This window comes from Carassius carassius, chromosome 3 (genome assembly GCF_963082965.1).
Source record: "Carassius carassius chromosome 3, fCarCar2.1, whole genome shotgun sequence".
NCBI lineage: Eukaryota > Metazoa > Chordata > Actinopteri > Cypriniformes > Cyprinidae > Carassius > Carassius carassius.
Window position 1 is genome coordinate 12,719,906 of NC_081757.1, and position 22,727 is coordinate 12,742,632.

Genomic DNA, 22,727 nt, shown 5'->3' on the forward strand with positions numbered 1-22,727 from the left:
TACTTTAATAGACCTTATGGGATTTTAATTAAACCATGTTCCAAAGGGACAGAAAAGTCCCTGTGAGAAAATATGTTAAGTTGCTCAGATTAGTTGTTTTAAAATCCATGGTCTATAATAAACAAAACAGTAGCTGATCCAAGGATGTTAAGTGGCCTCTTTTCGCCAATCTTTAATCAAACCAAATTAAACCGCGACCTCTGCAGGCGGTTAATTGCAACAATATGGGGACGAATATAAACGTTAAAGAAACTCCACGCCGCAGCGTGGCGCTACTGTTCCAGAATGAGACGGTCACTACAGAGAAAACCGTCAAAGGAGAAAAACGAGTGAAAACGAAGAAAGAAAGGCTACATCGCAGGTTGTTTTGTCACTGGCAGGCTCGTGTACTCATTTGTCTGTCATCTGAAATCACTCTCTGGTGACACAGTAGACGCGTCATTGGCGAAATGGACCCGAGCACGACCATCCTGCGGGTGAAGAGGAAGAGAGGCACTGACCCGGCGGACGCGCTGCTGCTGGCCTGTAAGCGGATCCGTCCAGAGGCCACGGCGGCTCAGCCCAGCGAGGAGAGTGAACCAGAGCCACAGGAGCCCAAGATAGAGAACTCCGTGTTCAAACTGGTGGCCACCGTGGTGTCGCAGGTAACTAATGTCTGAACGTCAGGAGAAACGCGCTGTATTGTTTTCGGTGGTCATGATGACGCGTAATGACGTCACGACTCGCTTGCGCACATGTCAAAACGCCTGTTAAACTCTTGTTTGTAACACTTCGACTTTTGACCAGATGCTCTTTTAAAGTGTGTTTGTACTGTATCACTTGTTGTTCACGTCTGCTTGAAAAAAAGACCTACAGTGTATGCTATAGTTAAATTATTGGTGGTATACTTGATGTGTCGTACAGTCCCATTGAAGACCATAGATTTATGTAGTAAATGATATATGGATAGATAGAATGTGTAAATAATTAGACTCGTGATCAAAATAATTGTCAAACCAAACATCAGCTGTGGTTAAATCTCTATGACCATAATTGTCTGTTTTATTGTCATTTGCTATTGTAGTCTAATGTATGTATCAATTCTCTTTACAGGATGCTCCGGTACAGCCACATGTCCGCGAGGCTCTGGCTCGCCCACGTCTGGCCCATCATGCCTTGCGGCCATCACAAGGAAGCACTCAGAGGATCATGGGTGATCTCCGCAGTGTCAAATGGAGCACCAGGCAAGAGGAACGGTACCGGATCCTGTCCAGCCACCGGGCCGGACTGCAGACAGAGCCCACTCCTGCAAGAGGAGAAGAGGAGAGCGATGATAGCCAATCAGAGAGCCGTGACGGCCTCTCTTTGGGAGAAGTGCAAGTCTTTGATATTGTGCATGAGGAGGGGGATGTCAAAATGCCTGTCAAGGTAAAGCCAAAAAAAGTTTCATCAGGCAACATTATGTAGAATTCATCTTGAACACTTTTTATATATTGAATGTACATTTTTACTACGTTTGTTTACCAATCACTCAAACTAATGGAGGAAATATGTATGCACAATTTACATTTGTCTTCAAAAGCATGCTTTTTAATCCCTTAATCAAATTTTTTTGTTCTTTTCCCCCAGACTATGTCTGACCCAGAGACAATCCTGTGTAACTCTGTGAAGATGATTCGTGAGAAGCTGAGCGTGTCGGGAGCTGGGCTCGGTACTGAACATCGAGAGAAAGAGGATGATTATGTGTATGACTTGTACTACCAGGAGACGGTCACACCAGGCTGGATCCAAGACATTCTGTCTGTTAGACCATACACACAAGAGGGAGACCTGGTTAGTTGCAGTGTTATTTTATTATTATTTATACACCGTTATAGAATTTAGTAGTTCTATTTTTGTATTACCATTTTATATTTTCAGCTTTAGTTGAATTTTTATTAAGATCATGTATCTTGTCATTATTATTACTTATTAAATTCTAATTTTCTATTTCTTTAGTTTTAGTTGATATTTAGTTTTCATTTCCAGTTAGTGATTTCAGTGCTTCATCTTAAAGTGAGTTCTGTTAGTTTGCAAGCAACATCAATTATTTTTTTTGTTATTTTTTCATCTAATATTGAAATGGTTATTTCAGCATTTTTTCAATTAACAGATGCCTTTTTTATAGTTTTAATAAGTTCTAATGATAACCTTTGTTTTTACTTTGATTTCATTGGTCTTTTTTGCCCCTTCTTCAAATACTCAGGTCCCTGATGAAGTGGCCTGGGAGGAAGACGTGTATGAAGATGAGGATGATGAGAACGCTGAAACCAACTGGAGAAATGACTACCCAGATGAGAGCAGCGAGGATGACAGTGATGCAGAAGAGCGTTATGGAGGTCCTACATCTAAGCTCTTATATTGGTTTCTTTCAGGCCCTTTTATTTTAGATTATTTTTTTTAGAAATCAAGAAGCAAAGCAAATAGCTTCTTATGAAAGCATAATTTGCAGTTGATTTGACTTCTGGTCTGCTGTGATGTCATCATATAATAAATGTATCACTCTCTCCAGGTTTCTGGAGTGAAGAGCACTCGTACAGCAGGAGGAGCTGGGAATGCTACCAGCGGGACATGATGGAGGAGTTGGAGAATGACAAAGATGAGGAGGAACAAAAGTGTAATGATTCTGACTGAGAGCCTCTGTGTGTTTGTGGATAAAAGCATGAGAGAGGCCATTTTTACTGACGTGTGTTGAGTGAAGCTGTATGTTCTTTTGTCAGAAGTGAATGTATGCAGTAGCCCATGTGTGTGTACTTGTGTGGGTTGCTTTGACTTGCGCGTTAGTGAGACGACTGATTTACTATTTGCGATTGATGTGAAGATGGTATGGAGAGAAAGTGGTGATATTTTGAGTTTGTGTAAGTGTGGGGTGCTTTGTGTTGTCAGTTATGTGTGTAGTGTTTGTACGTTCCCCACATCTAAGGGGTGAAAAACAAAATACCTGTAAATATGTAGATGTGTATAAAAAAATAAAAATAAAGACTTCAGAATTAAACTGAAAATCTAATTTATTCAAACAGTTCTTGTCTGGTAGAAAAAAACAATTTTATTGATATTTCAAATAAATTAATAGAAACACTTGTACATAAAGGCAAATAACAATATTTTGAAAGCTGTTCAGTGTGTTTCATGCTACAAGGTAAACATTTATCAGAGTGACCTGTTTTAAGTCACATCTGGACTTCCATCCTGAGATTACTGGGATTTTTACAAGAAACAATTTATTGCTTGTTTGGCCAGTCAATATTTAAGGATGATTTATAAAAAAAAAAGTCGACAAATGTTTCCAGCACATCTGATGTACTCTTCAACTTTATTCCTTCCTCTTCCATTAGCGAACATGTGATGCTTCACTTCATGTACAGAAGCATAGCAGCAGATTTCAGCTTTCAAATGCATACAGTCACCTTCCCTCTAGAACCAGCTACGGCATGTGGGCAATGACACAGGACTGACCTCTCCAAATACTGTAAGAGGACTGACACACTCGTGCGACGGTCATCTCAATAAGGAAAATTTAAATATCTTTCACTTAAAAACTGTGGATAAAATAAATTGATAGATATTTTAAAAAAATATATATAAATACAAATCGAATTATTGACCATGTTCTTCATAATGGCCCACACAAATCACTGCATGCTGTTTATGTCTTCATTTCTCTGAGAGGAATACAGTTGGTGTTTGTATCATAAGCGCTTCGATACCATTATGGCCTTCATTTTCATAACATATGGTTCTCAGGCTAATACTGCAGTACACTGGGGCTTTAGCAGAACCCTTTTATAATAAAAAAAGGAATCCAACGCAGTGACATTAAGAGTGCATCTGTGTCTTTAAAAGTGTGGAAGATCTCTTTCCTGTTGCTCCAGACATTGGTTTCCTCTTCCTAAACCAGTGGGTTTGTGGGTCAAAGAGGTGCAAGTGTTCTAATCAACAGTGTCTAATTCGGTGAGCACACAAAAACAGGTGAACTGGGTGAAACGGGTGATGGCACCTGTGTAAGGGAGACACGCTTTAAAAAGAATCACAGTCACTGTCATTTTGCCTGTAAATCAGTCCAATTAAAGGACAAAATAATGTCTTTCTGCTAAATGCCATGGTACTTACCTAACAGTTTAGTGATAATGGGTGGGCGCTTGGACTCTGGAAGATAGATACCGAAGAAGTAAACAGGCACTCCGGAGAGGGCAATAGCAATTCCAATGAGTGAGTTGAGTGTGTCAGAATAAAGTGGCACAGCCACCAGGAACACAACACACAAGCAGAAGATGATGGGATACAGCAGACTCAACTGTATATGAAGGAGAATGGAGGAAAACAATTAATTCACATATGTTATCACAAAACTGCACCTGATACTAGGATGGAAACTCCTGACTAAATCTGTCATTTCTGTTTCCCTTGTCACTTCAATATTTCACATTTCTGGATCAGTCCAAACTAAACATTTGAGTTATTCAAATGTTTGGGGTCAGTAACATTTTTCAATGTTTTTGAAAAATTGGCTGCAATTATTTGAACAAAAATACAGTAAATACAGTAATGTTGTGAAATATTTAAAATAACTGAAGAATATATTCTAAAATGTAATTTACTCCTGTGATTGCTTCAGTGTCACATGATCCTTCAGAAATCAATCAAATAAGCTGATTTAGGGCTCAAGAAACTTATTAGTTCTGAAAACAGTTTTGCTGCTTAATTATGTCTGTACAAACTACGGTGCACTTTTTCATAGATTCTTTCATTATTAAGTGAGTTTAAAAGAGCAGCATTTATTTAAAAATAGATCTTTTGTAACATTGTAAATGTCTTTACAGTCATTTTTGATTAATCCTACTAACTTGATTAATCCTGCTAAATCCTACCTACTAATCCTGTTGAACCATAGTGTACAACAGTATATAACAGCTTTTTGTATTGGGTTTATGTGTTTAAAAATACACTGTAATAGATCACACATACTTCTGCAGGTTTTTTTTTTTTTTTTTTTAAACCTATGCAAACATTTTTATTTCATCTGAATAGTCTCTACTTCCTCACCTTCAGTGGCCGGGGTCTGTCTGGCTCTTTCCAGCGAAGGTAGATCTGCCCAGCAATAGACAGGCCAACGAAAAACCAGTAACTGAAGCTGTAATAGTTAATCAGCTGGAAAACATCCTCCACTGTAAGGTAGATCAGGGCCATGGCACACTGCACAGAGAAAGCACGACCTAAGTGACTTGGTCCACTAGATGGAGACAGAAAACCTCAAATGTCCCAGACTGAGAGACTCTACAACTGCATCTATATCTGTAGAGCTAAATGTAGCATAAAATAAAAACTTGAAAAACTTTTATATAAATACATTAAATTAATATTTAATTAGTATAAGTATCAAATATTTATTCCAATATTCTCACGAGTCACAGGAAATCACAATGATAAAAGAGAATGCATGCAGTGTTCATTGCAACTGAAATACACTTGCATTAAATAGCAGAGCAGGAACTGGCGTGAATCTCTCCACGTGAATCATAGACAAAGAATCTGGAAGATGACCTTCTCGAGCTCCCACGAAGAACAACCTTCAGCACCAAGAGACTCAATATTTATTCAAATGTATATGCATTTTCTATAAGTGCACCTACTCAGGATTATAATAATTAACTAAAACCATAAAGCTAGTTGCCAAAAGAAACAGGTTTCATTTTGATTCAGTTTAACTTGATGTACTAAAATAACTAAAACTGAAATAAACTAAAAACAAATATAAAAATAAATGACAAAACTACTAAATTACTAATACTTTTCAATTAAAAACTAGTTTGAAACATAAACTCTACCATAGTATACATTAATATATATTAAAATAACACTGCACGTAATCAAAAGTACTGCACAAAAATACTTCACACAAAAGATAAAAAACTTCAAGATTGTAAGAAAATTTACATCATACTCATAGACTTGCACATTCTTGACCTTAAAACAAAATGAACTGTATAAGTACATAATCATACATATCATACATGAAACACCTGAATAAACAAGTGCTATAGATATAAACAGTAATTTAAGTTCTCAGTGCATCTGAATCTTCTCAACACTCCCAAAAATCCTCTGTACTCCGCATTATCTTCCACATGGAATAGTGGCGTGAACCCCCACATGGCCCTTACAAAGCAGATCCAGATGGTGTGAGCAATTGAGCAGCTCCCTATAAAAACCACAGGAGCTGAACTAAGCTTTGTTCCTACTCCTGGAGGTTAACACCAGTCATTAAGAATAAACTTGAGGAACAAAGCAGAGGTTCAAGTGGAATAATAAAACCATAAAGCCAATACAATTGTACAGGGCTTTTTTCAAAAACGTATAATTCCAACACGGTTCCCAATTGGTCTCTTTAGACAGAAAATGAGGGAAAAATCTAAAGCTGTTCTATGATGGTATGTAGAAATCAAGCTTCAGACTGACCTGGATGCAGCAATGATAGAAGCGTTAAGACCTCCGTAACAGGATAAAGCCACCGCAATAGGGATGGTCCAACTCATCACTCCCAAAGTGTGGTCTGCAAATGTCTGTGGGACGATTAGGAAACATTAGCTGTTACACTACAGACTCTACAGACATTATGACAGCACAGAAGTCTATGAACTCACCACAGCGACAGCATCACTGGCGACGATGGCACTCATGTCCAGCACAGCATAATAGGCCACGTTTGTGAGGATGTAGATGATCGTAACAAATGGCATGGAGATTGCAATGGAGAGAGGAAGGTTCCTGGGACATGCATGGACACAGATGTGTTATCTTATCAGTACCTGTTTTTACATACTGTAATTTCACTACAGGAACCGGAACTAAGGGGCAATTTTCTCTCAAAGTGGTACCTTTCAGGGTTCTTAATCTCTTCTGTGACAAAGTTAAGCGTGTCCCAGCCTGAGTATGAGAAAAGAGCCGAGTACAATGCCAAAGCGATATTTCCCGGGTCACGAGATGAGCCTTTGAACGAATCCTCAAAGTTCATTGTAAAACCTGTGTGGGAAACATTACAGAAGTACTGAAACGATTAACAGCTTTTCAGGATCAATATATATGTGAATGCATGTGCTATTGTGATTTTCCTCTTTTTGTGTTACATTTACATTTTCAACATACTGTGCATACTTTACATTTGTACATTCTGCTCATGGACTACTAAAGAAAAATAGCCTTTAGGCTGATTCTTGCAAATTTACAGTTATGCATTTTAGCGTGTACTGTGCTTGTTAAATAAACTAAGGAAATAAAATAAAAATAAAAATAAATAGCCAGTGAGAGAAACTATTTCTTTTTGACTTAGGGATAATTCATCCAACATGAAGAATTCTGTCGAAAATCCTTATGTAGTTTCAAGAATGTATGACTTCTGCAGAATACATAAAGATATTTTGAAGAAATCACGTTGTTTTGGTTACCTTTGTATGAATACTACTACTACTACTAATAATAATAAAATGTAATATCTTCTTTTGTGTTCTGCAGAAAAAAAATCATCATATGAAAAAGTCATATAGATTTGGCGTGACATGAGGGTGAACAAAAGCCACAATTAAAATTTTTGAGTGACTATCCCTTTAAGCTGATTCAAAACTCATGAGAACATTTGGCCCAGACACAAACATGCAAAACAATCATGTAAATGCTATCATGCAAAAACATCTTAAAGAGATGTTTTTTTTTGTTTTTTTACCTTGGCACAGTTTCACTATCCCCGTGATAATAATGACGATGAGGGCCAGCACTTTGGCATAAGTGAAGATATCCTGCACCCTGGTACCCCACTTAACATAAGCGGAATTAATAAAGGTCAGCAGGCCTGCAATATCAAGACCATAAATCATGTTAGCATAAGAATATATATATATATATATATATATATATATATATATATATATATATATATATATATATATATATATATATATATATATATATATATATATATATATTTAAAAGGTACTCTGACAATTTAAGACTGGAATACACTACACAGATTTTTGCCCTGATTTGCAGTCTGGACGAGTCAGTGCTAGTCGCTAAAAGTCAGAGTCAGTCTGCAGTTTTTATGCAAACAGAAAATCCAAAAGACAATTGTAAGTACAGACTTAAGTTTTTTTGATTCCATCCTGTTAGACGAGATTAAACATTGTTTTAATTTGTTGTGCATCTCTTAGCAAGTTGGTGCATGTTTCTGCATTAATTTGTCATTTTCTGGAACGACAAAGTCTGGTAATTTGTGATCCTCAGGATTTTAGCATATGAAACTTAGTTTTTCTCTGGAACAAAGTCGGAAAGTATATGATGCCTAGGGTTTTAAAACACTCTGATTTTAAAAGTGATGCAAAGCATTTCAGCCTTGAATTGAATGATAACAATGGAATGCTAACTGTGTATTTGACAACAACACCATCTACTCCCTAAAGACAGCAATTAAAATGAATTCATTTGATACTAGAACGAATAAGTGCGGCGTAGTAAACGTTTGGTTAAGTCATGGCAACACTTATGTTTAGAGTGGCACATCTAATGATGAGCTATCCAAGTGAAACAGGTGTACGAGGAAAGGCACCACAGAACCAGAAGAATGGGCTCCCTGAACTCAAAAAAAAGTTATTCATTAACTAACCCATGACATTTTTAGTTAGAACATAATGGGTCTCAACAGCTTATCGGATCTCATGGTGAAAACAGAAAAAGGAAGAGAGAACAGCAGAGTGAAAAAAGACAACAAGAAAGTAAAAAAAATTGAAAAACAAGGGTGTAGAGCAACAGTATGTACACGTTACTCACAAATACAAGCTGCGGCAATGAGGCGAGAAGCAGAATACGGAGGCTGGCAGGTGGGGAAGAGTGGCTGAACCAAGTAGTTGGCAAAAGTTATGGCAATTACAGCTTGGCTTGTTGGTTCGATGATAAGCAGTGATGTCCATAGACGTATAAATGCTATGAAGCCTCCAAACGACTCCAGGATGTAGGCATAGCTGGCGCCAGACTTAGTGATTGTTGTGCCGAGCTCGGCGTAACAGAGAGCACCCACAACTGAAAAGATGCCACCAATGGCCCAGATAACCAGAGACAGTCCATAGGAGGCACTATAGATCAGAACGCCCTTTGGTGACACAAATATGCCCGAGCCAATCATGTTCCCCACGATGAGGCTTATGCCGTTCAGGAGAGAGATTTCCTTTTTGAGCTGCATGCTCTCTTTGGGTTTTGAAAGGGCTGCAGGACCCTCAGGCTGGACGTTCAGCTTTCTGGATTCAGCGTCACTCTCCATTCTGTCCACAGAAATAAGTGGTGCCACTCAGAGACAGAAAGGGTCCTTGTCAGCCTTATCCAACCTAACAGGGCAGAAAAACTAGAGTTATATAAGGAATAGCTGGGAATGGTAATGTACATGACAATGTTAATTTGTTTGGTCTTGGCGGAACAGATCTGCTCTGCTGCTGCTGCAGCAGAACAAGTACCGAGACTTGGTATTGCCAATACATCCATACCTGTAACATGCTGCCTGTAAGAAATACTGCTGTTGCATATATAACATACTATATGAAATAACCCTCATATAACATACATGAAGCACCCCATAGCAGACCTATACAAGAGGAGCTGGGGAAGGTGGAGGGTGCAACTCCTACAGCAAGCATTAGCCAAGTATTTGAATGCGGAGCAGTGAGCTCATTGGCTGCTGATACAAAAATAACCAATCAGCTGCGCCTTGTGATAATTATGTAATTATGGCAGATTAAGTTTGACCTACCGTACTGTGCCATCTAGAGTTTCATGCCAAAACTTTGGATTTCGCCCTAAAATTAAAATGTTGTCATCATTTACTCACCCTCATGTCATTACAAATCTGTAGGACTTTCTTTCTTTAGTGGAACACAAAATAAGATCATTTGAAAGGTTTTTTTTCTCTCCATACAGTGAAAGTCACTGATGTTAAACTAACTAAATTGAAAAATAATTTTTTTTTGTAACTGAAACAAAAATAATAAACATAGATAAAATATAAAATAAAAACTATAAATGAATAATAGAATAAAATATATACAGTAAACAAAAGACTTGTTGCCTAAAACAAAAGAAAACTAAAAAAGTTGAAGTATAAAAATTCTACAATTAATGAACTAAAGGTAAGTATACTAATGACAAAATTACTAAAAGTTAAACTAAAATTAAAATAATATAGAAAATATATTAAAAATATTAATAAATTAAAATATATTAAAACATATATTATACACTCATTTACAAAAATATATAAAAAAAACTCATTCAAAATATTAAAAAATATTATATTAGTATATAAATAAATTATTACTATAACACTAACAATAGAGTTTGGAGTTGTTTTGGACCACACTGACTCTCAGTGTATAGACAAAAATAGCTCTTCTAAGGAACATCCTTCAAAAATTCTTCTTCTGTGCTCCACTGAAGAAAGAAAGCTATACAGGTTTGAAACAACATGAGGGCAACTAAAGATTTATAGGATATTCATTTTGGGATGAAATATTTGTGCATGTTTGATACTGCATGATAACACTGGGGATCATGCAATTACCCACACATAAAAAAGTCACATCCGGCCTCGGATGTCTAGTGATGGTGTGAAGTCATAAATATATATTATAGTCATATATATTACATACATGCAAAATGTGCTGATGCAAATCGACGAAAAGCTAGTGTGAAGATTGCATCATTGGGATTGTGTAAACAAGTATTTCTTTGGTCAAACATTTCATAACCCCTCTCCCAATCACAAGCTGAAAATTATATGGCTCTATATGAGTTTTTAAATGAGGAAAATCACACATTTCACAATCCTGACTTGGTTTTGTTGACCCTCTATAAATGATTAAGCATGACATGTTCACTGCTGCCACCTCTTATTGTGGAAAGCTGATAGCACATTCCTCTGATTATTTGACTTTAACCACTCACTTTAACATCTATCCTTGTAAAACGCTCATTAAATTAAGTGTGTCTGAAAACCAAAAGACTTGTCTTTCAAACAGAGGGCAGAGCATTTTAAATTTATACATAATAAAGCATGCAATTGTTAAACAAGCACTGATTAAATTGTTCCCAAATTCTCCCCAGAGAGCTTTCCTTCCCTGAGGCTTGTTTCCCATCCTAAATGATGTTTCCCAGAACTGGAACATTCACAAAAACATCTGCACTCATGACACATCAGTATACAGTGGTAAAGGGCAGTCCACTACCGTTGCCTTGGATACTCAATGACATCATTTGAGTTTTGACTTTGAATGAGATCAGTGACTTTTTTTGTGGGAAACTGTCTATCTTTTGATTGAAGCTCTTGGTGCTTTTAATCCATGCAGATAAAAATTTAAAGGGAAGTACAAACAATGTAGTGAGTGTTTGAATGTGTGTTCTAGAAGGGATCTTTTGGAAAGAGAAAAAAAAATGTTTTGGAAAGATGCATTTTCCATGTTGCATCAGCTAAGTGATAACACCCATTGAACTGACTGTTTGTATGTCCTTACAGCCTCTTTGTCATTCTAATTAAATATGGTGAATAAGGTCAATGACAACGACTGGTTTCATCACACCATTTTAATTTTGTTTGATTGTTATTCCTTATTATGTTTTTTTTTATATATATGTTAAATACAATTACTTTTCATCCTCTTGCACTATTCTCAAAAACTGTTTTGCTATCACTTAGATTTAGAAATCCAACTAGAAACTGAAGGGGTATAATAAAATATAATAAGAAAAGAAAGCTAAAATCACTTAAAAACAGCTACAACAACTTGGCACCCCGCGATCAAAACAAGTTCATATTTGGCAACCCTCTTTGTTACATCGAGACTCGCAGCAGTCGCATTAAAGTAAAGAAAATAAAGGTCGGGTTCTATACAAAATGAGATATGTATTAGGCTACATGCAATCGGCTGACACAAACATAATGAAATAAGTAAAACAGCACAAGTGTCTGAAACTACATGACGACGTGTTACGAGACTTTCATGCTAAGGTTGTCCTCAAGCCTATCAGCTGTTCAACAAAACAACCCCATCAGAGCTTTTTAAAACGCGCTGTCATGTAGTCTGCTCTGTTCTGTGGGTAAGAATTTGGAGCGATGGACTAATTAATATAGCTCTTATAAATTTAAGTTTTATATCTGGCATAGTGAAAGACTGGAATAAATGTAAAGCATTCTGTAATGATTGGATGATGATGAGAAGCGACATCCTGTTTTTCTAACGATCGGGCGCAGCAGAATATGAGACACGATCACTGCGTGATTTTAACAGAGATATTCTCCGCTCCACTTTTTTCATTCAACATATTGAAGACATTCAGTTCATGACTTTATTAGAAAAAAAAATAGAATAAAAAGAATGGAATTATACCAGGATAGCTGTTCTCGCTGATTTAACACAAGCAGCAAAGTCCATATTCTTCTTCTTTCAACGTTAAAAACATAAAAATATCCTTACCTTGTTGTGTCCTTCGTTTATCTTCTTTGTCTAACTGGTGACATTAGCGGACAGGGCAGCATCTTTAACTACAGCAAAAAAGATAAGGGGAAGCTGCCACGTGACACCGGTAAAAATTAATGTCACGTGGGTTTATTTGCGGATCAGACAGACCAAGACGGATTGTCAACAGACCCATTCAGGCGTTCTCTTACTGCCAAAAGCAACTCGTTTAAAAGTCATGTTTTCGTGTGTATGTGTTTAAGTGGTTTCTTATTAACGCTGCTTCACACCTGATAGGTTCAAAGTCAAGCGATTAACTTTAAAGTGAGGAATAGGGTTTTGTTGCAGAGAAAAGGATAAAAAGAATAAGGTGTTTTATTATATGCTATATATTTATTTTATTATAGGCTATATATATATATAATATGTGTGTTTTTGATCATCAAGGCTGCATTTATTTGATTAAAAATACAGTAAAAAGAAATATTTTAAAATATTATTACAATTAAATTTATTCCTGAGATGGCAAAGCTAAATCTTTAAACATTATAAGACTTTACTGTCACAATTTAATGCATCCTCACTGAATATAAGTATTATTGTCTATTAAAAAACAATTTCACTTAGCCCAAATTTTGAACAATACATGGGAACAAATATTTTAAGTCCTGCAACTGGTTAAGAGTTCTTTTAATAACATTTTACCTTCACTAGTTAATTTTGAATGTCCCTGCATTACTAATGGTGCAATTAAAAATACAAATCAAATGTTTTTTTTTTAATGAGCACGTAGCTTTATTTATAATGGCTTTCATATTTATAATAATTATAGGATAATTTTTTAAATTATAATTGTAACAATGTACAAACTTCATAATCATCGGGAAGAAGGAGGCGGGAACCGGCGGACAATCAAATGATATTTTAATAATCAAAATAAAGACAAAACAGATAACAAGAACACAAATAAAAACCAAACACAACTAAAGCCCAGGCCTGGTCCTCTCTCGTCCTTCACTGTCGTCGCACCGGTTTTATATCCCTCCATCTCCTCTGTGGGACTCGAGACCGGTGGGTCGAGCAGGTGTCGCTCATTTCCAATCACTCCACCGGCCTCGCTCCTGTTCCCACGTCTCTCGGCCCCGCCCCACTCGTCACAATAATATTTATAATAATCATTCTTAATAAATAAAATAAAGTTCTCTACAATATATAATACAATATACACTGCTGAAGCTACTTGAAATTCAAAGTCAAAGACATTTCACTTCTAACATTGTAATGTAAGTAAAGGCCCCTATAGCAAGGACCATTCATGTCTTTTAAAACTAACTAGTTTAAAGATCATGTAGGTATGTGGCATGGTATTGACCTACCAAGTAATAGCTGTTCTCCAAGAAATGGATCTTACTTAAAAGCTCATGTCAAACGCTGAAGGGACAGATACTGTTAAACCGTGGTAAAGACGAAACAGTATCATATAACATATAACATATTATCATTTAATGCCATTTCTCATACCATGTTTGTTTTTTCCATACATCTTTTTTATTTATTTATTTTTGCTTTATACATGCCATACTACAAACTGTACACAGGGAATAAAAAAAATAATGTCTTGTTGCAAGATACACTACAATCAGAAACTACTGAATCTATTGTGCAACATGCACAACTGTAAATCTAAGATTAAAGTTTAAGATTAAAAACATGCACCCTTGAAAATGTGAAGTACACTCAAGATAAATGTGGTTATAGTACAGAAAATATTTGATGAGTCTATGAATATGATATATTAGGCTGTGTACTTCTCAGTCAACAATTTCAGTATTACAGCAGCTGTGAGTGCAAGTTGCAAAGTATGATTAAGAGAAACAGCCTCATCTTTCCTAAAGGTTCTTTTCAAAATAATCTGTTTCTGTGTGATTACTTTTTTCTCTCTACAAAAAAGGAATATATTTGCCCATTCATCTGAACGTCATCATGTTCAAAGGTATTTGACAAATCCCTTTTTAAGCAAACAATGACATCATCAGTACCCTTTATTAATGTTAATTTGATGAAATTTTTAGATCCAAGACAAAAACTGCATTGCAGCATACCCTTCCAGAGAGTCTGACTCTCTTCTTCTGTTATACAGCAGTCCAAACAAGAACACACAAACCATCTCAACATATTAAAGACACACTACAGTGCCATACAAATCTTATATCAATCTGATATCAGTTGTTTCATGTGCAGTTACTGCATTTTGCCTTTGCATAACAGTAGCGGCATGCTGCCATAATTTAACCAGCATGCCATCTATGAGTGGTCTGAGCATTTTCAGTGGAAACTAAACCTAAAGTCGTGGCCACCAAGATAGCAACATTTTCACCAAGGCAGGCACAGATGTCAAGCAAACAGCGTGTGCGTGCAGTCAAGGTCAGGGCCGCAGTGATGATCTCATATGTCTCGCGGGTCACAGCCTGTCTGGCTCGCAACACGTCAAGTACGTTGTTGAGTCGGCCCTCAGTCATGCAGCGAACAATGGCCTCCCGTCTTTCTTGCAGAAGTTGGCAACAGCTCTTTCCCGCAGACAGTTGACATTTAACTAGAGAAAGAGGAAGGAGCAGAGTATATGATAACAGTGTAAGCATTGAGTTAGGAACTAACACAAAGATAGCATTTATCCATCATTTTTATATTGTTCTGTTATTATATATGTGTTCAAAGCAAATCAGATCAACCTAGGTTCAGACATTTTACAGCTGTTAATGATTAAAAAAAAAAAAAAGAGATTATAATTAGTTAAAAGGTCATTACAATAAATATTTATTAGAAATAGAAATATATATTAAATATATACAAAAGTTTGGGGTTTTCTGTTCATCAAAGATGCATTAAATTAATAACAAAATAGTAAAGACATTTAAAATGTTACAAAAAAATAATATTTAAAATTCATCTAAGAAACATGAAAAATAAAATTTGATCAAGTAAATGCCACCTTGGTAAGCAAAACATTAAAAAAATCTTACCGACCCCAAACATTTTAAGTGACATGACATTCAGCCAATTATGGTGACCCATACACAGAATTCGTGCTCTGCATTTAAACCATCCAAAGTGCACACACACAGAGCAGTGAACACACACACACACAGTGAGCACACACCCGGAGCAGTGGGCAGCCATTTATGCTGCAGCGCCCGGGGAGCAGTTGGGGATTCGGTGCCTTGCTCAAGGGCACCTAAATCGTGGTATTGCCGGCCAGAGATTCGATCACAACAACCCTAGGGTTAGGAGTCAAACTCTCTAACCACTAGGCCACGACTTCCCCACTTCCCCACTAGTGTATTTTTTGTAAAGATTGCCTTGCCCTTTAGCCAGTGACTTCACTGGGACAAAACCTTCTATACTACTAGCATTTAAAAGTACAAAACAAGACTAATTCTGAGAAAAACAAAAACCCTCTGGGGAGGAAACACACTGGACACAGATAAGGAATGAGTGGGGCAGTCATTCAGGAAGTGAATGAGCACAGTCCCACAGAACTGCTTACTACGCAGATCTGTAAAGATCTGATACATTTGCTGTGTCCAGGTAGTTTTTGTTTGACCTTTATTTAACCAGGAAAATCTCTCTGAGATTAAAATCTCTTTCACAGGAGAGTCCTGGCCAAGAATGGACAGCACTTACAGTCACAACTTACAAATTGAAACAACAAATGTACAATTTAAAACACTTAAAAACAATTACAAATCAATGAGTCTTCTTCTAGTGACCGAATAATAGATTTAAAATGTTCCATAGGCAACAGAGTTTGTAATTTCAATTTCGTTTGGAGTAAATTCCATTCAAATGGAGCTGCGTACATAAAAGCCCTACTACTAGTTATGCCAGTAGTATGTACACAAAACTCCTCCAGATTTATTTAGCTAAAATACATCAGGCAATTGAGAGTGTAAGAGAGCAGAGCTCTTCCAGATGGATTAAAGTGCACAGCAATGGCATGTTTATGCTCTCGGTCCAAACTCATATGTTGGAAATGTGCAGGACAAGAATGGAGAGAGTTAGAGGGATTCACAAACTTATACTGTTAGGACATTTTGGAGACCGAACAAATTTCTCACCTTGGTTGCCAGCGTTGTTTTGTGGGTTACTCTGGAATATCATTGTGGGGGAAACACATGGGGACCTTAAAGATGTAGAGCTCTGTCTCTGGGGAACTCTGGGACGTCCATTACTCTGAGTGAAACCATTATCACTGCAGGAGTTATTGGACTGGAGTGAAGTTTTGCCAGGATCTATAAAAGCAGGGTAGGGAACAACATAATTATAAGACAATTTATAGTAATAAAGTGATCAAGTGTATACAAAATACTATCAAATGAGGGCACACTAACCCCTACAACATCCAATCTGAGGACAACCTCTTGTTGCTATTGGCAGAGGAGCCTTTACTTTTGCATTCAGTGGAGACACTGGCAGAGTTTCATTCTGGGGAATCACCTTGGAGTTCCAATTTTTTGTGGTACTTTTGCAATTATTGTCCTGTTGGTGGTAAAAAAAAAACCAGTCAGCTGTCAGAATCCAAAAGCTTTTAAGTTAAATTTTAAAGTTATTTATTATTCACACACACACAATACACAATGGTCTGATTGCTTCTATATTATCTTTGGATAAAAGCGTCTGCTATATGATTAAATGTAAATGTAGAGCACTTCAACACAAAATCAAGTAAAACTTGTTCAAAATAAATGCACCAGTTGTCCTACCTCTAGGTTATGTAGCTCAATAGGCAACTCCCAGGATGAGCGCATTTTACAGCTCAGTAGCCTCCTCTCCTGGTGAAACAGACACACACAAAAACACAATCTGTCAAATTCTTCACATCTGTATTAAAATGAATTTCAAAAATCAACATGATGTGGAGTCCACGATCGCTAGTGAAAATGTTTCTACTTTGATATATAGCTACATATTGTTGATTTGAAAAAAATTATAGTATTGGTATTAGCATTGTCTTCATTTTGCTTTAATGAAAGCAGCATTCAAGCTGCATGAACTTCACAAGTTTGTAAGAATGATTTGATCCAAAGAGCATCTTGTTTTTCAGTGGAAGGAATATCTTACCTTTTGAACAGTTTATTCAATATCTTTATTGGATCACTGGCCAGAAAATCTTAAATGTCTATTTTTATTCTTAACTTTTACTTTGTAGAATGACTTTGGATCCCAATTAATAAAATTAATTTATATGTTTATTTATATATTGAATTAATAATTAAAGTACCTTGCATGTTTTCAGATGAAGAACAGCTTCGCTGAAAGTCTGTGGACCAAACACTGCCAAGGTTTTCCTTAGAACCACAGCACACTCTGTATGATCAGAAAAAAATTAGTGATTAAGTAATATTGGATAACATCTCTAAGAGCCATTAAAATTCCATAACTAACCCTCAGCTGATGGTCGTTTTTGAGGATCACTGTTCAAGCATCTAATGATGAGCTGGGTGAGGGCATGGCTTTGAGGTGTCATTGGTGGCAGAAGGTCAACCTCCAAACCAAGCTCCAATTTGGTCTGAAGCTGATCAATACCTGTAAGAAAATTATTGTCTTCAGGCAAATGGACGAATGAAAAATCCTTCTCACTGAATAAGACAATTTTTAGATTACATGGAAGAGATAACATACCTTCACATGGACGCTTTCTGTTCAACGTTTCCCACAGAAGAACCCCAAAACTGGAAAATCATTAAAAAAAAAATCAACAATTCCACTCTAACATACAGCCAAAACACTCTAAAATGTTGAGATAATGCACCTCACCTATATATGTCAGCCTCAACAGAAGGAACAGCACCTTGTATGACTTCAGGTGACACATAGGCCAGATCTCTGTAACATGGTCCACGGCCATTAGAGGTGCTCAAGTCCAGGTTTATTTCTTGACCCCAGTCACACAACTACAATGCAACACACATTTTAAAAGTTGAAGTTACTATGCAACAGCACAAAAAAAAAAACCATATTTTAAGGTATTTATTTATATATATTTGCCAATACCTTGGCACAGTACTGTTGGTTGAGAAGAACATTAGTGGCTTTCAGGGCTCCATGAGGCAGACGAATGGCATGGAGATGAGCTAAACCTTTAGAAACGTCCAAAAGGATCCGAAGACAAAGAGCCATTGAAAGCTCTGGAAACAAGTCTGACTAATGAAAGCAAAAAATATATGTCACTTTCAGTTGCAGCTGCCTATTAAATAAGAATGCATTTCCTGAAAGAAGAAGTTACAGTATATTACTGATGACACAATAGCTAAAAGCGAATGCATCTATTGGAATGCTATTCACTGGTTGGCACTATTTTTAGTGCCTAGGGGATTTCCACTTTCTCGCTGTCAGAAAAGTCAACACCATCTTCTAAAAACAATCAGATTTACTTCCTGTTTTAGATAACAGGCTCATCAGGTATGTTAACACACCTGTCTTGGACTCATCTTTTTAAATTAAGTATTTTATCTATTGAAGTTGTATATTTTTTTTACTAAGTTTACACTTACCTCATGCAGTAGTGAATCTAGTGATCCTTCAGTCATCCAGTCCCACACCAGCCCAACCAGAGAATGAGATGTGTACACACCCAATGGGACTAAAACTTGCTCAGAACACACCCGACCCAGCATTCCTTCTTTCTTTAACCTGTCGATCCATTTACTGATACCACACACACACACACACACACACACACACACACACACACACACACACACACACAAAGCACACAAAGTTTTGTTTTCCATTGTTTGCTGTGGAAATACCCTATAGCCTACATTGCACAATGTTTGAACAAAGATTTTACACTGCAACATTTAATAGTTTAGTTTGATTGTTTATTTGTTTATTAATATTAACATTTACTCTTACTATTCATATTATTTTAACGTTTTATAATTATTAATTAGCTATTTGGTACTAATTAATCAATATTATTTAGTAAATATTCAATGTATTAGATCTATATATGAATATTTACTATGCAAAGCGCAACAAATAAACGTGCAAAACTGATAAGTCGAATAAATGATGAGTGAAAATGCCGTTTACCTATCCTTGATTAACTTGACAGCCACTTTGCGTCCTGTCCTCCCGAAATGTCCTCGCAAACACGCACCTACACTCGTTCGGACCAAAACTACATCGCGCAAGTCTTTCTCATCAATCATCTGCAGATGACTGGCCTGAGCCATTCCTCTGGACCCAGGCGATTTCAGCCCTGCTGGGATGCTGAGAGAATGCTCGACTAGATTCATTTGCTGTTAGGAATAGAAAATGAAAGGAGTCGAGAGCCCGGCCCCATATCGCGTGCTCATGATACGTCACTTGTTTACTTCGCATCCTATTGGCTGTTGAGGTCACAGAAATCCCCGGCTATTTTTAACAAAGTCACGAAGTCTTGAAAAACAATTCCAATTTCACTAATAATTGATTCACTAATAATTGATTCACTAATAATTGGGCATGAGAGAGGGTAACACTTACAGACATATCAAAGTTTGATATGCAAAAACGTGATAGATTGCTTGCTGATCTCACTGCTAACATTTTTTATCCATGCACACAAAGAAAAACATAAATCTCAAATATACGCTAAATATATATTGTACACAGTGAAGCTGAATGAAATATATGTTAGGGCAAGAAAATAGCTATTCAGTCATACAGTGATAAAAACAAGATTAACATGTTTTAAGTTTTAATTTTTTTTTTACATTGTAAAGTACACTGTAAAATATTTCCAGGATTTCACAATATATAACTGTAATATTTCACAGGTAATTACATTATTACCACTTCACAGGCTTTAACTGTGATATTTCACAATATAATACCGTATTTAGACTTTTACTGTGAAAATAATGCAGGCGCGGGGCTTTTACAAGAAACTACTGTGAATTCCGTCATTTTCGCGCTGCAACTGCGTCATCTGAGCTCCCCGGAGCTCCCTGGCCTGATCTCCTCCGTGGTCTCACTCGACGGATTCAGTGCGGTAAGTGTTTAATTTCAAACTTTGTCAATTTGATGACTCTTTTTAATATGAAATTTCATGTTATTTAAAAGTATGAACCAAATTAGCGTTAGTTAAGTTCTGTTTCATGTTTTTGTAACTTAGCTGGAGCAGACGTCTAGGTTTGAGCGCGCAAATTTGAATGATCAGACGTTGGTTGTGTTAATAAGTGTATAGCTAGTAGTACCTATTAAGTTATTAACTGTGAGGCTTCACGTTAACTACACCGTCAAAATTGAACTTTAGCTTTGCTTAATGCTTTTCTTAGTTAACGTTCGTTACTCTAACAGCGCTCTCTCTTTTCCCACAGCATTTTTCTACCACCGGGAAATAAAGTTATAAGGTAAGCTGTGGCCTTAATGTGTGTATTATGACAGTTATGATCAACTAGATACATTAAAGTGTTGTGGATTTGTGCAAGGGTGGAATAAATTAATCTCAAATTAGTAATGTTAGCTAGCTGGGCGTCGTCCATATTTTTCTGCCGTGTGTGTGAAACGGAGCAGCCGTTGTCTGTCTCGTCAACAGAAAAAATAAAGTTTATTTTATTATAAAAAAGATATAGGAAAATAAATGTTTTTATCACTGAATTAGTGGAGCTTCGTTAGCTGTGCTATTCTAAAGTAAAACAGGTCGACATCTGGAGATATTAGGAGCCATTTTGTCTGTGAACGGGTAATAATTCTAGTGCTGTGTTCACACCAAACGCGAATAGAGCGTCAAATTCGCGTCTACCGCGTCTAATTTGCCGCTTGGCCATTTTGAGATCATTCGCTTCATTCGCGCGAGTAATTCGCTTCATTCGCGCGTGAAATTAACTTCACAACAGACGCGAATTCGCGTCATGGGGGGGCTTCTGCCAGCTGAGTTCACGCAGCATTTTCAACCGCCATTTTTATTCTGATAATTTTCAAAATATTACTGTTTTTGTGTCATGAAATGTAGTTTTAAAAGTATTTCAGGCGAGAATCCAGAATGTAGTTGTTTTAAACTCAAATATGCGGTTTATTTATAATGACAGTAGAGCTGAAACAACGAATCGATTTAATCGATTAAAATCGATTATTAAAATAGTTGTCAACTAATTTAGTCATCGATTCGTTGCTAAATAACTTTTATTTGCCGTAAGCGGCTCATTTCGTGCATATTTCAAATCTGCGGTGACCAAAGTGTGGCAGTAATGAGCCACCGGAGGTTTTACTCAGCCAGTACAACAGGAGAAGTAGCGAATAGCCAATAGCTGGCCTTGTTTTATGTCACGTGCTTCCCGAACAGCGTCTCTGCAGCATTCAGCGTGATGGTGGGAGTACTTTACTTTGAGCCTTCAAAAAAGAAGAGTAACCTGTAAACTCTGCACTACTGAACTGTTTAAGGGGCCATTCACATATCGCGTCTTTTGTGCGCTCATGTTCGTTATTTCCAATGTAGGCTCATAATGGAAGCGACGCGGTCGCGACGCGCCCGTTTTTCCGATACTATTGGGGGCGTCCGCACCGCATCGAGTTAAAAACATTTAAACTTTTCAGAATGCCGCAAGCGCACTGCGGGTCATGTGAAAAGAACTAAATAATCAGCTTCATACTTTCCCGTAACAACGTTAAAAGCTCAGTCAAGATGAAGGAACAGCTGATCATAGCTGTATATGGATTTGCATTTTGAAATAAAGTTAGTAGCAGAGCTACTGCAAGCGATTTTTTGAGCTGCAAATCCATTTATCCTTTGCTGAAATTTCCTTGTCTTCGTGGAGAGAGCACGTCATGGTTGCTTAGCAAAGGCAGACGCCTCAGGGGCGCTTCTGCGCGAGCGCTTTGGAAAGGAGGAGAAAGCGGTGCGCCTAGCGTTTTCCATGCGTTTTTAGGCGCGATATGTGAACGGCCCCTAAGACTTTTATTCGTGCAGATTCTCCAGTACAGTGTGTATGTCACATTGTACTGGAGCAAATGTTGTATGTCTCCAGCAAATGTTTAGTCGTAAAAGCTGATAACATTGCTTTTTAACAGTTAACATTTAAAGCTTTACAAACATGTTCTGTGATCAGTTTGTCATTTACCAGTTCATAATTCATTCGTGCAGCCTAATTATGACTAATTGAGAGAGGTAAATGTTTAAAGATATTTGAAATAAACTTTTTTTTCTAAGTATTCACTGCTCTTTTTCACACAGCAGGT

The 22,727-nt window shown here is 36.9% G+C and overlaps 3 protein-coding genes across 4 annotated transcripts; 1 reads left to right on the forward strand and 2 right to left on the reverse strand.

Moving 5' to 3' along the window:
- The first annotated feature begins 297 nt into the window (after positions 1–297).
- slc7a6os (solute carrier family 7 member 6 opposite strand) lies at positions 298–3,020 on the forward strand. The gene is made up of 5 exons (XM_059529713.1): positions 298–644; positions 1,093–1,407; positions 1,609–1,812; positions 2,225–2,357; positions 2,531–3,020. The coding sequence occupies exons 1-5, from the start codon at positions 450–452 to the stop codon at positions 2,650–2,652; spliced, it is 969 nt and encodes a 322-aa protein (XP_059385696.1). The 5' UTR covers positions 298–449; the 3' UTR covers positions 2,653–3,020.
- Positions 3,021–3,363: 343 nt separating this feature from the next.
- On the reverse strand, positions 3,364–12,610 carry LOC132119608 (Y+L amino acid transporter 2-like). Its single transcript, XM_059529726.1, has 10 exons — positions 12,522–12,610; positions 8,836–9,386; positions 7,736–7,861; positions 6,894–7,038; positions 6,660–6,783; positions 6,475–6,578; positions 5,489–5,585; positions 5,062–5,211; positions 4,129–4,312; positions 3,364–4,015 (listed from the first exon to the last, which is right to left on the reverse strand). The coding sequence occupies exons 2-10, from the start codon at positions 9,320–9,322 to the stop codon at positions 3,948–3,950; spliced, it is 1,485 nt and encodes a 494-aa protein (XP_059385709.1). The 5' UTR covers positions 9,323–9,386; positions 12,522–12,610; the 3' UTR covers positions 3,364–3,947.
- Positions 12,611–14,344: 1,734 nt separating this feature from the next.
- Positions 14,345–19,831, reverse strand: si:dkey-181f22.4 (receptor-interacting serine/threonine-protein kinase 2). Of its 2 annotated transcripts, none has more exons than XM_059529739.1 (11): positions 19,599–19,831; positions 19,055–19,208; positions 18,555–18,704; positions 18,318–18,454; positions 18,183–18,232; positions 17,946–18,104; positions 17,782–17,867; positions 17,264–17,332; positions 16,892–17,039; positions 16,619–16,792; positions 14,345–15,096 (listed from the first exon to the last, which is right to left on the reverse strand). In XM_059529739.1, exons 1-11 carry the CDS (start codon positions 19,802–19,804, stop codon positions 14,792–14,794), a joined length of 1,638 nt encoding a protein of 545 aa, XP_059385722.1. In that variant the 5' UTR covers positions 19,805–19,831; the 3' UTR covers positions 14,345–14,791. The 2 variants fall into 2 exon arrangements, with proteins under 2 accessions (XP_059385722.1, XP_059385731.1); XM_059529748.1 differs by having other exon boundaries at positions 17,946–18,086; positions 19,599–19,830.
- Between the last annotated feature and the right edge of the window lie 2,896 nt (positions 19,832–22,727).